This window comes from Eutrema salsugineum, unplaced genomic scaffold, assembly GCF_000478725.1.
Source record: "Eutrema salsugineum unplaced genomic scaffold, Eutsalg1_0 scaffold_13, whole genome shotgun sequence".
NCBI classification, from domain to species: Eukaryota; Viridiplantae; Streptophyta; class Magnoliopsida; order Brassicales; family Brassicaceae; genus Eutrema; species Eutrema salsugineum.
The window spans coordinates 5,471,573-5,486,799 of NW_006256885.1; the positions used below are offsets into that span (position 1 = coordinate 5,471,573).

Here is a 15,227-nt window from a genome sequence, read left to right on the forward strand (position 1 = left end):
AAAATGATAAATGCAACTTATATTAGAAATAAAAAATAAAACATTCTCGTGCGGACGCACGGGTTAAAATCTAGTTCAAAATTAAATGAAAAAAAAATGCCATATTTTATTGTTTTCAAGTCGATACCGCGAGGCACCTGATTACCAATATCGCTAATGATTTCGTGAAGCTACTCGAGTTTGGTGAATCACTGAAGCAGTGCCGATCCTTGAAAGCGAGTGCTATTGGTGGAATGTATAGTGTTATAAACGAAATCACTCCTAGCTTGGCTTATCTAGAGCAGCTCAGGCAACACATGGCAAGGCTTCCTTCGATCGATCCAAACACACCAACTCTCTTGGTTTCTGGTTACCCTAATGTGGACAAGACTTTGTTTTATGAACAGAATCAAGACCAGAGCTGGTGATGATCTCAATGTAGAATCAGTAGATTTTGTTGTTGGTCATACTAATTACAAGGATTTGAGGTACCAGGTGATTGATGCACCAGGGATTTTGGATAAGCCTGGAGACTGCGATGTTATCACTGCATTTAATGGCTCGTCATCTTCGAGCTGCTCTTGTTTTGTTCTTTCTGGATCTTTCTGGTTCTTGTGGTTACAGCATCTCGCATCAGGCTGCTTTTTTCCACAGCTTAAAGTCTCTGTTTCTGAACAAACCTTTGCTGATTGTCTTCGACGAGTCGGATTTGATGCAGTTATCTGAACAAGACTGGAAACTACTTGAAGAGATGGATAGTGGAATGGGAGTAATTGAAGAAGAAGAAGAAGAAACAATAGGTTTGAAGATTTGTAATTTGAGGAGTGAAGAGTGTGTTATGTCTGTGAAGAATGCTGCGTGCGAGAGGCTATTAGATCACAGAAAAAGACTGAATTGCATAGCTCAGGCCAAAGATATGATTTTGAGAAACAATTTACATCTTAATGTCTCATCAAGAATGGAAAGACGACATAAGTCCTCAAAATCTTGATGATGACAATAAAGTTTCAGACTTTTTGGTTGATTCCGACGTCTTTTTTAAGCTTGATCGGAGCTCGAACGTTAAAGGAGTAAAGCAGTCTGAAGAAGAAGAAGAAGAAGATGATGATTTTGTGATGGCCGAGGAACGCTTTACAAAGGAGCAAAAGGATCAATTTGTTGCCAGTCGCAAGATTCTTCCCTTTTGACGTTTTGGTTTTGTTTTTCAATTTTCTACGTCAAAACGCCATTGAACGTTCTTTTCTACACATGTGTTGCTTATTGAAATATTTTTCTTGCATTTTGTAAAAGTTTTCTTGAATGATCAGTTTTCCCTGACGAAAACTTTATTGGCAAACTCTAACATTTTTACAGTAACTAATATCATCTATACATTAAAGGACAAGTTAACAAAAAAAACCCAAAGTGTTAAGGAATGCTAGACAAATCAAACCTGAATTATTTCGTTTCAGTTTCGTGTACAAGTACAGCATACTGTATCTATATATATATTTTTTTTTACAACATATCTTGGTTCTTTTTCTGAGCGCTAATCATACATTTGTCGGATATGAACATGTGTGTTGTGTAACTTGTGTTAGCTTTGAAGTTAAACATGCGAATGCGATGTCCAAAAAATGAAAAAGAAAACAAGTTTGCCTCTGTGAAATGGAAAAGGTTAATTTAGTAGGCCTGTACAAGGTTTATTTTGTTGACGTCATAACAGACCAAATAAAGATGAAAACCATGTCATAACACGTTCAATGGGGACAAAATGGATTCTGAGGTATTTTTTTAAAAAAAATAAATGTAAATAGTTAATTGAAGTGAGAATCGACGCTTGTTCTAGCGTTTTAAGATGCGATGCTTGTGGACAAGTGTCAAATAATTAGAAGATCATAAGTGTGAAATCAAAACATTTTCTCTCTGTCACGACCAAAACATTTTTTCTCTTTTTTGAACCAAAATAGTTTTTCTTTCTTTTAATTTTAAATTTATTATTAAATATTGTTTAAGCATTCCATTTGAAGATCTCTCTTATATAGTCAACCTCGTCGGTACTCATAAGTCATAATAACGGACGCACCGCTCAATTTACGGCTCACGTTAAACCAAATCTTATTCCGGTTTACTTTTCTGTTTTTTCAATGCGCTAATCCGGTTTAAGTTCGAATTAAAAATTGAAGTGTGTTAAAAAAAAAGGAAAAATCTCATCTTTTCCCTCGACGACAACCACCTTAGGGTTAGGTTTATTTCTCTTATTCTCTCTACTTTTTTTTCCCTATTACGATTGCGATTTCGATTTGTCTTCTCCGATTCGCCCTTCATTCGCTCTCCAGACTCTAGGGTTTCTGTTTCGGATTTCGAATCGGATCTGTACTTACTCATGGATGCTCGTAAGAGAGGACGGCCTGAAGCTGGCTCATACAACTCCAATGGCGGCGGATTCAAGAAGTCTAAGCAAGGTTAGCTCTCTCACTCTTCCTTCTCTTGCTTCCGTTGTTTGAGAAACTGTTTAGCTACTACCATTCTGTTGAATTATACACCAATCTTTTCAGTTCTTGTGCTTCACTGACTCTGATAAAGGCTAAAAATTTGAGATCTTCATTGCTGTATGAATATTTTTTTCTTTTGAATTTTGGATTTGGCTAGCACTGATTTCTGCAATTTGGGTTCCGTACTAATTTTACTCAGCAAAAGTTGGGGTTTTTTTCTTGCCTGTCTTGAGATTTACTAGGACGCGAATTTAGGTCTTCCTTTTTCACTTCTGTGTTTTGGTGATGTCTTTCATGCTATCTTATTTAGTCTAATCAGCGATTAGCGAGATTACAGTAAAAACTGCTGCTTTTTTTCTCTATCCGATGCAAATCTAAAATCCATTAATCGTTCAGTTGAGTAATGATGAATGAGCTTTTGTTAAGTGACGCTTAAGTGAATTTCAGGGTTGTTGGTCTGAAGCTTATGTTCTTTATCGTCTCCTGAGTTTCAGTATTGCTTTAGTTTAATCCCTCTCAATTATAAGCTAGTAACATCTTTATCACCATGCCCAAAGACCGGTTTTTGCTTTGATTGAATCAGCCTTTTATTTTGTCAATTATTCATGTGTTTAGTTTTTGGCGAAAAATCCTGAAAACTTCCAGAATATCATGCAGCTTTAATTTTAAGTCTCAAGTTTTCATATAGATGAATGTTTGAATGATATGTATGATTATAAAGTAATATTATCGAACTTCAGAAAAGTCTTAACTCAAGAAAAACACTTAATGTTTGAAACAGAGATGGAATCATATTCAACTGGTTTAGGAAGCAAATCGAAGCCATGCACAAAATTTTTCAGGTTATAATCCTTTATCTTAATTGGATTAACATTCAAATTGTTATTTATCTGCAAGTCTGACCTTGAAATTAACAAGTAAAACTATATGCTAATGAAGTGGTTAGTTGTTATTACAGGTATGTATCAGCATTCATGCTATTCAAGTTTTAAAAAAGTTTCAATATAACAAATATGACCCTCACTAGAAACTGAAAAGCGTATCTGGATTAATTTTAGAAACATTTAACTCGTAATTATAACGTATAAAAGCAGCCAAAACTTGTCTTCTGTTTGAGCTGTGACAGTTGTTTAGAAAGGTGTTGTATTCTTCTCTTTGGTGGTAAGGTATTAGTGATTTTGTGTTTGTATCATTATCAGAATTGCCAGGTAAGGTTCTTGCATAAACTGGTGAACATGTCCTTCATCGTTAAGCACATCAAAAAAATATATGTTTATTCTCTCATCAGGATTGTATCTTCCCTGAACTGAACGGCCTTGTGTATAGCAACTAACATTGCTGTTTGTTCTCTGTTGTCATCATAATGCCATTGGGTTTAACTCTCTGATGTATTTTTTTTTTTTTATTATGCTTCTATTGCAGCACTTCTGGCTGTCCTTTTGGAGAGAATTGCCATTTCTTGCATTATGTACCCGGAGGATACAATGCTGTAGCACAGTTAACAAATATGGGACCACCAATGCCTCAAGTTTCAAGAAACATGCAAGGACCTGTTGGTGGGGGCCGATTCTCAGGGAGAGGAGAGTCTGGACCTGGCCATGTCTCTAGCTTCGGTGCCTCAGCCACCGCCAAAATAAGTGTTGATGCTTCATTAGCCGGCGCAATCATTGGAAAAGGTGGAGTCAGTTCGAAACAGATATGTCGTCAGACAGGGGCAAAGTTATCGATTCAAGATCACGAGAGAGACCCGAATCTGAAGAACATTGAGCTTGAAGGAACATTTGAGCAGATAAACGAAGCCAGCGCAATGGTTAGAGAGCTGATTGGGAGGCTTAATTCGGCAGCTAGGAAACCGCCAGGTGGTGGTGGTGGCATTGGCTCTGAAGGGAAACCGCATCCAGGAAGCAACTTCAAGACGAAGATATGTGAGAGATTCTCTAAAGGAAACTGTACATTTGGTGATAGATGTCACTTTGCACACGGCGAAGCAGAGCTACGCAGGTCAGGGATTGCCTAGTTGGTTGAGTTAGACAATTTGCTGGGAAACAAGTCTTTCTTTTGTAGTTGGTGATATCTAATATCATCATCTTCACCTGCTGTTTCTTTTTATCTTTTGTTATGAGAATACAGTGTTGGTTTCATTGTCTTTGTAAGTTCTTTTATCTGTTTGGTGATTTTTTAGAATTTAGTTTTTGGATAAATCGAGTTTGAATTGAGGTAAGAGGCTTGAAGAAATATTGACAAACTTAGAAACAGTGGTTAGGATTTGTATGCTACGTTTTATCTGTGTTCACGTTTCCTCTACTGTCATACTGTGTGTGAGTCAGATATGTCATCTTTTCGTATTTTTTCTCTGATGTATGTTGAATAACATCGGGTCTAGATAACATTTTCAATCAACTATATCTTAATTTGGTGAATATCATATCAACAGACAATAAACAAATTGAATAAGCAAGAATACGACTATAGTTTTTTGCTTTAAAAGTACTGTATAATTAGATTCTTGTAGAGTTTTATTTTAAAAATGAGGACTTGTAAATTTGTCGATGTTCTATTTATTTATAGATATAAATGTTTGATAGAGTAGTAATATGTATTAAAAACCGTTAGTGATAGTAGTAGATGAATAAATAAAAATAAAAATCAGGCTGGGTGGTGGGTGATCTCAAAATAAAAGAAGGTGTGTCGTTATAAGCGGTAATGCAAAGCTTAGAAAAATAAAACATCATAGTCATGTAATACTTTATAAGAGAGACCCTATCAATTTCTTAATTGATTACTTGTTGCCGCCTACTTGTTTTAGCCTCTACCACCTAATCTAAATTTAATATTTTAGTATCAAAGATTATTAGACTAATAAGAGAAAATCCGCACGAATCTCCCAAGTTCATCACACATGAGGAGGTTTTCACGTGATCTCCACCACAATAATATGTCTCCTGCAGATATTTTAAAGTTTTCACATGCCAGAAGAAGCCGACACACTATCTTCCATTTTCCACTTTTAGCCCTCTTCCTGCCACCATTACTTGTGACTTGTATATCGCCAACGTTGTTTCATCAAATTGTAGACAACAAATACCACATTTCGTTTTTTTTTTTTGTGGGATTCTTCTCTCTATTAATCACGTACACCATCTTATTATTTAATATATATGTTAATATATAGACGAATTTTCGAAATCCGTACCAAAATACGATTTTTAAAATTTTTAAATCGTCTAGCAAAGAAAAGAATCAAAAGATTAATACAATAGAGATACGTAAACATGACAAAAAAACTCTACCGTAAATAATTTGATTAGTGTAGTTTTTTTTTAAACTACCAGTCAACCAATACAGGAATTTTAAACTAAAAAAAAATAAAACGAGATAATTTTTTTTTTAAAAAGCTATGTTTTACTGTATCAATCACTTTACCGTAAATAAGCATATTAGTTTGTATGCCGTAAAAAAAAAGATATTTATGAATAGAAGAAGAAAAGAAAGAAGAAAAAGGAAAGGAAAATAAGAGGAGAGGAAAGAAAAGAGGGGCCCAGTTGTAAAAGGAGAGATGTCACTCAATCCTCTCACCTTTCGACCCACGGGGCCGTCAATTTATACGGCCTTGCCATTTGCCATTTGCATCTGACCAGAATTTACCACAATAGAGAGAGAGAAGAGAAGAGACAAGAAGAGAGAGAAGCGAGAGAGAGAGAGATTTTGCGGAGGAGCTTCTTCGTAGGGTTCATCGTTGTTAACGTAAACCTTCCCCTACGTCAGCTCGAGGTCCCTTCTTCTCTTCCATTTTCTTTTCTTCTCATTTTTACGTGTTGAATTTCTGGTCTGTGTTTCTCTCATCTCTCTATTATTTCCGCATTTCAATCGATTTCGTGACAGATCTGCCACTATTAATTGCATTCAACTATAGATCTGGTCTCCCTTCTCTGCTGTTTCCAGTTGCGTTATGTGATGACTTTTTGTACCATTAATACTGGGTTCTCTCATTCTAGTAACTATCTTCGACAAAATGAAATGTTGTATCATTCTTTTTTCCAAGTACCAAGTGCCTCGACTAGATCTTTATTGTTTTTTTTGTTCGGTTGGTGAATTGAAAATGGCTAAAAAAAATTATTATTTTCAATTTTCCTTTTTTTGCTGTCTGGGTAAGATTTGCTCATATTGTTGAATCTTTGATAGATTTGACCGATTCCTATTGGGTCTCTCGATACTGTTATTACGTATTAGATGTAAAAAGAAAAAAAAAACATCTACTTGAGCTATAATTCATGCTCATAAACATTACAAGTACATCAGATATGTCATTTAGCTCTTTCATTGATTCAGATGCAAAAAAGTCTTGCATGCAAATATATCTAGATTCTTGATAACAAAAAAAAAAAAACTTTACCTTTTGTTTGTTTTGTTTTTGTTTAAATGTCTAAATCTGATACATATGATGACGACAATTCCGGGTGGCTTACAAATTGATTCGACTGTTTCCTTTGACTTTCTTTTTTTTTTTTTTTGTCAATTTGCTCTTCAAGAGGAATTTGTGATTTTGATTGGTCTCCTAATAGTCTCTGAAATTTTAGTATGAAGAAGAAATTGATAACCACAACAAGAAAAAGATGTGAGCTGTCTTATCAAATCTTATTCGTTTTCTCAACGCAATCGTTTTTGCGTTTTCTTTCTTTCGTTTTTTTTCACATAACCGCTTCTCTGCGCGGTACTCCTTTTGTTCCACGCACTTTCCGTTTGTGGTAATCCATTTTAGAACCTCACCTTTACTTTAGATCTTTTGTCTGTAGAAATTTTTTTTTTTGGATTTATTCATTACCATTCGTTCATATGCTTGAATGTGATGTGTCTTGTCAATTGAAGATAACCAAGTCTATTCCTTTCTCTAATCTTGAGCTTTCAGCATCTGAATTCCTTGGCTCTTGTCTTTTTCTTCTGCAGAAACATGGGTGCAGGTGGAAGAATGTCGGTTCCTACTTCTTCCAAGAAGTCTGAAACCGATGGCCTTAAGCGTGTGCCGTGCGAGACACCGCCATTCACGCTGGGAGAGCTGAAGAAAGCAATCCCACCGCACTGTTTCAAACGCTCCATCCCTCGCTCTTTCTCCTACCTCATCTGGGACATCATTATAGCCTCCTGCTTCTACTACGTGGCCACCAACTACTTCTCTCTCCTCCCTCAGCCTCTCTCTTACTTGGCTTGGCCTCTCTACTGGGTCTGTCAAGGCTGTGTCCTAACCGGAGTCTGGGTTATAGCTCATGAATGTGGCCACCACGCTTTCAGCGATTACCAATGGCTGGATGACACAGTTGGTCTTATCTTCCATTCCTTCCTCCTCGTCCCTTACTTCTCCTGGAAATACAGTCATCGCCGTCACCATTCCAACACCGGATCACTGGAGAGAGACGAAGTGTTTGTCCCTAAACAGAAATCCGCCATCAAGTGGTACGGCAAATACCTTAACAACCCTCTTGGACGCACAGTGATGTTGATCGTACAGTTCACCCTTGGCTGGCCCTTGTACTTGGCCTTTAACGTCTCAGGCAGGCCATACGACGGGTTCGCTTGCCATTTCCACCCAAACGCTCCCATCTACAACGACCGTGAACGCCTCCAGATATACATCTCGGATGCTGGTATTCTTGCAGTCTGTTACGGTCTCTACCGTTACGCTGCTGCACAAGGAATGGCCTCGATGTTATGCGTCTATGGAGTTCCGCTTCTGATAGTCAACGGGTTCCTCGTCTTGATCACGTACTTGCAGCACACCCATCCTTCGTTGCCTCACTACGATTCATCAGAGTGGGATTGGTTCAGGGGAGCTTTGGCTACCGTAGACAGAGACTATGGAATCTTGAACAAGGTCTTCCACAACATCACGGACACGCACGTTGCTCATCATCTGTTCTCCACGATGCCGCATTATCACGCAATGGAAGCTACCAAGGCGATAAAGCCGATACTCGGGGACTATTACCAGTTCGATGGAACACCAGTGTTTAAGGCGATGTGGAGGGAGGCGAAGGAGTGTATCTATGTAGAACCGGACAGGGAAGGTGATAAGAAAGGTGTGTTCTGGTACAACAATAAGCTATGAGGACGATGGTGAAAGAAATTGTCGGCCTTTCACTTGTCTGGTTGTCTTTGTTTAAGAAGCTATGTTTTATTTGAATAATCTTATTGTCCATTTTGTTGTGTTCTGACATTTTGGCTAAACTATGTAATGTGGGAAGTTAGTGTTCAAATGTTCTGTGTCTGTATTGTTCTTCTCATCGCTGTTTTGTTGGGATCGTAGAAATGTGACTTTCGGACAATTAAACTCTTGTACTCAAACGGTCTAGCTAAGCTGTTCGTATCATCAAAAGTGTAATGGTCTATCTACCTCAGAAATTACTAGTATTAACTAGTGAATCTTTACATCAATCAACTTCTCGTTTTGTGTAATGGTCTATCTACCTCAGAGGTTTGTGTACACATGATTCTCCTGTCATTGGCAGGTTATCAATACTCTAACAATTTCTCTCTCTATTTGTAAGGTTCTGGATCATAGTTTCTGTACAATTAACCTATCTTTCAGTTGTTGTGTTGTTTGGTTGGCAGGTCACCTCTACATCTCATACTCCAGTCATGTGGTTCAGATTTGATTCCTCTTTCTAGAAGTAGCTTTAATATGGAAAGAACTGTCCTTTGCCTTGTAATATATGAAAACCTTTTAACAAAAGCCAAATCCATTTTTACCAAACAAGAAGAAAAATCTCTGGTTTCTTCATCTTTTCAGGTTTGAGTGGGAACAAAAGAAGCGGAAGAAGAAGAAAAAATAACAAATCTCTTTTCCCATTAATAGCAGAAACACCAAAAGAGAGTGATAACAAGAAAGAAATGTGGTGATGAAAAACCAAAGATAAAGAATATTCTGTAATCAATTCGATGAACAAAAGCCTTTTTTTTCAAATACGAAAACAATCTTTCATCCAACGGCTCCAAGCCTTCGATATGAGCGTAATCTAGAAGCATTTCCTGTGGACTATCGATGGCCCTGACTCATCATACTCAGCCTTTGCTATCCACATCTGCAAGACCGACATTTGTGTATCATAATCAGCTCCAAAATCGGTAACAAGAACAAGAATATCGGATTAACAATTTTTTTACCTGTTGGAAGGTACTGAGGGAAGCTAGAATGGAGCCTCCGATCCAGACACTGTACTTCCTCTCTGGTGGAGCAACCACCTTAATCTTCATGCTGCTTGGAGCAAGAGCAGTGATCTCTTTGCTCATCCTATCAGCAATACCAGGGAACATGGTGGTTCCACCGCTGAGCACAATGTTTCCATACAGATCCTTCCTGATATCGACATCACACTTCATGATGGAGTTGTAAGTCGTCTCGTGAATACCAGCAGCTTCCATTCCGACCAAAGAAGGCTGGAAGAGAACCTCAGGGCATCTGAATCTCTCTCCTCCAATGGTGATCACCTGTCCATCAGGCAGCTCGTAACTCTTGTCAACGGATGAGCTCGTGTTTGCCGTCTCCATCTCTTGCTCGTAGTCAAGAGCTATGTAAGCGAGTTTCTCTTTCACGTCCCTCACGATTTCACGCTCTGCTGTGGTAGTGAATGAGTAACCACGCTCGGTCAATATCTTCATGAGGTAATCAGTGAGGTCACGCCCTGCAAGGTCTAGACGCAGAATGGCGTGTGGAAGAGCATACCCTTCGTAAATTGGAACAGTGTGACTCACACCATCTCCAGAGTCCAACACAATACCTGTCAAGAACAAAAAAATACACAAGACAATGGACAAAACGATTCCCACATCAATAAGAACACAAGAGATTCTTGAAAAACCAAGGCCAAGAAAGGAACATTCTCAAAATCTTGAAGCTAATAAAGATGAGCTTGGATCTTGTTCTCAAGGGAAAGTGGAGAGATGTTGTTTACCAGTTGTACGACCACTGGCGTAGAGGGAAAGAACAGCTTGGATAGCGACATACATAGCGGGAGTGTTGAAAGTTTCGAACATGATCTGAGTCATCTTCTCACGATTGGCCTTGGGGTTGAGAGGAGCTTCTGTAAGAAGAACGGGATGCTCTTCGGGTGCGACACGGAGCTCGTTGTAGAAAGTGTGGTGCCAAATCTTTTCCATGTCATCCCAGTTGCTCACAATACCATGCTCGATCGGATATTTGAGTGTCAAAATACCTCTCTTTGACTGAGCCTCGTCACCAACGTAAGCATCCTTTTGTCCCATACCAACCATCACTCCTGTGTGGCGAGGACGACCAACAATGCTGGGGAATACTGCTCTTGGTGCATCATCTCCAGCAAATCCAGCCTTTTAAGAGAGAAAATTTTCACACTTATAAGATTGCATTGTATTGTATGATTTATAAAAATGTTGATTGTCAGGTTTTAGGTGTGTTTAGTATTTACCTTAACCATTCCTGTTCCATTATCACAAACAAGGGGCTGAATGTCCTCTCCATCTGCCATTTTCTTCTATTCCTGTGAGATTTGATTCCTGAAAATCATTTAGAAATGCCAAATGATTCGATTGTGAATTCAGGTTTATAAACAACAAGAAAGCATTCTCGTAAACAATCAAATGAACAGAAAAATAAAAAAAAACCGTGAATGTAGGTCGGCATTGTAAATTAAAAACACAAAAATCGAGGAAAATCTGGGAAATTTTACCTAGGCCTGAGTTTGAGAGGAAAGGAAACGAGCGAGGGAGAAGAAGCGAATGAGGAAGAAGAAGAATAATAATGTGAGAAACGGTTTTAAAAAGGAAGAAATTAACGCAATATTATGCTTGCTTATGAGAAGATCTCAGCCGTCGATCTAAACGAAGGAGGACCCCACGACGAGTCACGTTGATGGTGGAAACAGCTGTCTTAGCTTTCAAAAGAGTAACGACATTCTTTTAATTACGAATTTGGTAACGTAACTGAAAATCTCTACTCTGTAAAGTGCATGTATTACTCAATGGGCTGGAAAAGTAAAGTTTTTTAAGGGACACGTCCACATCAAAAATAAATTAATATTAATGGGCTGGAAAATCCTTCCGACTCTATTTACCAACAAAAATTACAGAGTTCAACTTGTAGAAGCTTTTACAAGTTTTTTATATAAAAAAAAAAGATAGTTAGACTTGACATTTCAATAAACCCAAACTTAGAGCCAATCAAGTCCATAAATGGGCTTCGAAGATTTGTATAGGCTTCGTGTAGTGGCCCATTAACGTTCTTGTAGACGTAGGGTTTTATAAGAATTTGTTGATTATGTTTTATTTCTATTTTGCTGTAGTTAGAAATTTAACTGGAATTTTTACACATTCAGGATCGAACTAAAAAGAAAAAGATGGAGAGATCCATTTCCTTCGATCATCGACGCGATAAAGAAGTCCCGAATGATCGGAGCGGCGATGTCGGATATACTGCCAATGACCGGAGACTTGCTTACTCCCGCTCGTTTCAGCAGTCTCACGGCCCGCGCACGCCGGCGGTCACTGATGCGGCTAAGCCTTTTCTCGATAGGACGGTCTCCAGCATCGATATGCCGCCGGAGATATACTCCGTCGACGGAAATGATGTTTTCTCCGGAGAAGGGAAAGCAGCAGAATTAGGAAAAGTATCTGTTTTGCATATGGTTTGGGTGATTTTTGGGGTTCTGAGAAGTGGAAATCGACAGATGAAGAGGCTGTTTCTGCTGATTTCGCTTAACGTGGCGTATTCTACCACGGAGCTCTTAATTGGGCTCTTGACTGGGCGCGTAGGTACGATTGGTTTCAGTTTAGGATGGTGAATCTTTGAAACATGGTGTACTTGGTTGTGTTCTTGACATCTTTTTTTGAGGGAGAGACTTGGATTTATTGAAGGATTAGGAATCCAGGTCGATGAGAGCTTTACATCCTTACTTCGGGTAGTGACTAGAGATATAGATGAAACAAAACAGCTAAAGCCGCAAAATTTTGGTTCCAGTGTTAAGTTGATATAGTGTAAATATATGGAACTCAACCACATGGATAGTAAATCCTGTCCGTATTTAGAAACCTTGTTTCTGCAGCTTTAGGATTTGGTTTCTGTTGCAATTGAGCCTCACTAGGAAAGATTTAACATGCGTCAAACAGTCTTCTGATTCTGTTGTCGCTGTTTGTTAAATGACTTTTTTTGCTTCTCTGCAATAACTGGTACATGTCAAGTTGGTTTCGGAATTGAGATTTGATTTGGATTCCCAAGTCCGTGTGTTTCCATATTTACTAACTGTGTTACTTTTTCTTTTAATGGACTTCAGGTTTGGTTTCCGATGCATTCCATCTGACATTTGGATGTGGTCTCTTGACATTTTCTTTATTTGCAATGGCAACTTCAAGGAAGAAGCCTGATCATGCTTACTCATATGGGTGAGAAAAAAGTAAAATTTGATCCGCTTAGTTGTTGATTGTATTTGCTGGACTATAGGTCGGAATGCATACTTTGTGGTGGACTGGTATTAACGTTTAACTGCCCAATTTTTCAAAAAAAACTTTATTTACTTTCTCTGGATCCAGTTATAGATGTGGTTACAAAGGTTCTGTTTGTTAGAACGTACGTCTGTTGTTGTTTTAGTAGGATATAGTTTTGTCTGATTGCTGAAAATCAAAATTTGTCTGTGTGACCTTTCTTTGCTGCTGATACTGTAATCGCATAATACTGAATTGGTTGTTACTTAGAAGTACTTGTCTTTTTTTTTTCCCCAGGTACAAAAGACTTGAAGTGTTATCTGCTTTCACTAATGCTGTAAGTATGTTCTTAACAATTTTTGGATGTCTATTCTAGTTTTAGTTGAGGGTATAAATAAAGGCTGATGGGCGATGCAATAAAATAGGTTTTAATATCGTCCAGAAAATAGTGTTGAGAGCTCTAACACTCCTTCCTTTACTGTTGTTGATAGAATAAAGTAATTTTACTCTCTGTTCTTAAAAAAATGTGGACTTATCTTTCATTTCGCCTTCATTTTCTCATTTTCTGTAGTTTATCTTTTGGGTTAACACATTGATATGTTTAATATTTGGCATATGTGTAGACAGCTGTTCCTTATGTTCATGTCATTCTCCTTAGCTGTGGAAGCTCTTCATGCATTTATACAGGATGAATCCGAGCACAAGTAAGTTACCTTTTACAACTGAAATGCCTAGGAATTTCTAGATATTTTCTGGAACTTAATTAAGTTTACAATAATTTTTCCCTCGTGCTCCGTTTTATTAGTGTGATTGATTGAATCTTCTTTGTGTAGGCATTATTTGATTGTATCAGCGGTAACAAATCTGCTGGTGAACCTACTAGGTGTTTGGTTCTTCCGGAATTATGCTCGTATCAATATTGGTAGGTACTCTCTGTTATATATTCATGCTTTTAAGTTCTTGTTAGACTTGCATGAGTCAATGCCCATCCTGGTGCTTTCTATGATATAGCCTTGTTTGGCGGCTTTGGTGCCACCCCTGTCACTGTAAAGCCAAAAAAGTAAGGGTTTTTGGTTAAGATAGAATCAGTAGGAGGATTTGTTGAAACAGAGAGACACCATGACAGCAACTGATCCGGACAAGACTATTCGCTTTGTTTCTTTAAATGATCTGTCCCTTCTGTCATATTCAAATACTGCATATTCTTGAATCTCTTTCTTACATCACAGTATGCTCCAGTGTACAGAAAAGCAGAAGATATGAACTACCACTCCGTTTGTTTGCATGTCATAGCAGATTCCATCCGCAGGTGTTATATCTCTCTGTCTTTCTTTATCTCAAGTAGAGCCGGAGATAGTTAGAAAAAAAAATTCTTTTTTTGCATGGAATTTATATGCAGCCAACATGAAGTTTTCTTTGCTGCTGTCTTTTCAGTGCAGGTTTGATACTGGCATCTTGGCTCCTCTCTCTCGGGTAATGCTAATTTCTTTTGAAGGACCTCGATGAATTAAAAGTGTCTTGTTGCTTGACTCTTACATTTACCATTTGCTCCTTGTGTCTTGGATTTTTCAGGGTTGAAAATGCAGAGGTCCTATGTTTGGGGTTGGTATCGGTTACAGTGTTTATGCTTGTTATGCCAATCTTCAAAGCCACTGGTGGTGTCTTGCTTCAGATGGCACCTCCAAACATTCCTCCTTCCGCATTAAGCAAATGCTTGCGACAGGTTTGCTCTTTTCCAGAAAGTGTTTCCCGAATATGTACATATTTCCCATATTGAGAAAGATCGATCAAGCCGGGATACTTGTCAACTCTGTATCTGTTCAGATTACTTCTCGAGAAGATGTCATGGAGGTTTTACAGGCACGTTTCTGGGAGGTTGTGCCTGGTCACACTGTTGGCTCACTCAGAATCCAGGTACTTAGCCTCCTTAATTTCGTATTGATTAAAACATGAATTCACAATAGAAATGGAAATAATTGAGTTTATTTTATTTTATTTTGGTATGGGGTTTAGGTGAAGAGCGGGATAGATGAAAGGCCTTTACTGCAATTTGTGTATGATTTATACCATGATTTGGGTGTACAAGACTTGACCCTGCAAACTGATTACACCTGAGCTCTGCATCTACGTTTTCCAATACTGAGTTGATGATTTTGGATGTATACTAGAGATTATGCTTATATAGGAAAATAATTCTTTTTGAACAATCTTGTTTCGTTTTTTTTTCTTTTCCTTTCATTCCTGTCTTTTGAACCACACAAGGACCACAATCTTTGTAACTCTTTTAGTCTTTCAAGTTTGTGGATATTTTGGCTCATTCATGACATGTAT

General features: G+C 38.1%; 4 protein-coding genes and 1 pseudogene across 6 annotated transcripts; 4 read left to right on the plus strand and 1 right to left on the minus strand.

Moving 5' to 3' along the window:
• Positions 1-116: 116 nt before the first annotated feature.
• On the plus strand, positions 117-1,166 carry LOC112088939 (annotated as a pseudogene).
• A 1,007-nt stretch (positions 1,167-2,173) lies between these two features.
• On the plus strand, positions 2,174-4,798 carry LOC18025201 (zinc finger CCCH domain-containing protein 36). Its single transcript, XM_006407302.2, has 3 exons — positions 2,174-2,423; positions 3,235-3,295; positions 3,876-4,798. Exons 1-3 carry the CDS (start codon positions 2,345-2,347, stop codon positions 4,468-4,470), a joined length of 735 nt encoding a protein of 244 aa, XP_006407365.1. The 5' UTR covers positions 2,174-2,344; the 3' UTR covers positions 4,471-4,798.
• Positions 4,799-6,062: 1,264 nt separating this feature from the next.
• Positions 6,063-8,777, plus strand: LOC18025202 (delta(12)-fatty-acid desaturase). The gene is made up of 2 exons (XM_006407303.2): positions 6,063-6,224; positions 7,398-8,777. Exon 2 carries the CDS (start codon positions 7,402-7,404, stop codon positions 8,551-8,553), a length of 1,152 nt encoding a protein of 383 aa, XP_006407366.1. The 5' UTR covers positions 6,063-6,224; positions 7,398-7,401; the 3' UTR covers positions 8,554-8,777.
• A 495-nt stretch (positions 8,778-9,272) lies between these two features.
• On the minus strand, positions 9,273-11,222 carry LOC18025203 (actin-11). 2 transcript variants are annotated; one of them, XM_006407306.2, is made up of 5 exons: positions 11,150-11,222; positions 10,889-10,976; positions 10,397-10,790; positions 9,609-10,222; positions 9,273-9,526 (listed from the first exon to the last, which is right to left on the minus strand). In XM_006407306.2, the coding sequence occupies exons 2-5, from the start codon at positions 10,946-10,948 to the stop codon at positions 9,461-9,463; spliced, it is 1,134 nt and encodes a 377-aa protein (XP_006407369.1). In that variant the 5' UTR covers positions 10,949-10,976; positions 11,150-11,222; the 3' UTR covers positions 9,273-9,460. The 2 variants fall into 2 exon arrangements, with proteins under 2 accessions (XP_006407369.1, XP_006407370.1); XM_006407307.2 differs by having other exon boundaries at positions 10,889-10,960; positions 11,150-11,173.
• A 548-nt stretch (positions 11,223-11,770) lies between these two features.
• LOC18025204 (metal tolerance protein C2) lies at positions 11,771-15,217 on the plus strand. Of its 2 annotated transcripts, none has more exons than XM_006407308.2 (10): positions 11,771-12,230; positions 12,749-12,857; positions 13,194-13,233; positions 13,524-13,600; positions 13,730-13,818; positions 14,136-14,205; positions 14,331-14,369; positions 14,469-14,619; positions 14,721-14,810; positions 14,910-15,217. In XM_006407308.2, exons 1-10 carry the CDS (start codon positions 11,816-11,818, stop codon positions 15,009-15,011), a joined length of 1,182 nt encoding a protein of 393 aa, XP_006407371.1. In that variant the 5' UTR covers positions 11,771-11,815; the 3' UTR covers positions 15,012-15,217. The 2 variants fall into 2 exon arrangements, 1 of the variants encoding a protein (XP_006407371.1); XR_002900782.1 differs by having other exon boundaries at positions 11,816-12,230; positions 14,336-14,369; positions 14,910-14,989.
• Positions 15,218-15,227: the final 10 nt, after the last annotated feature.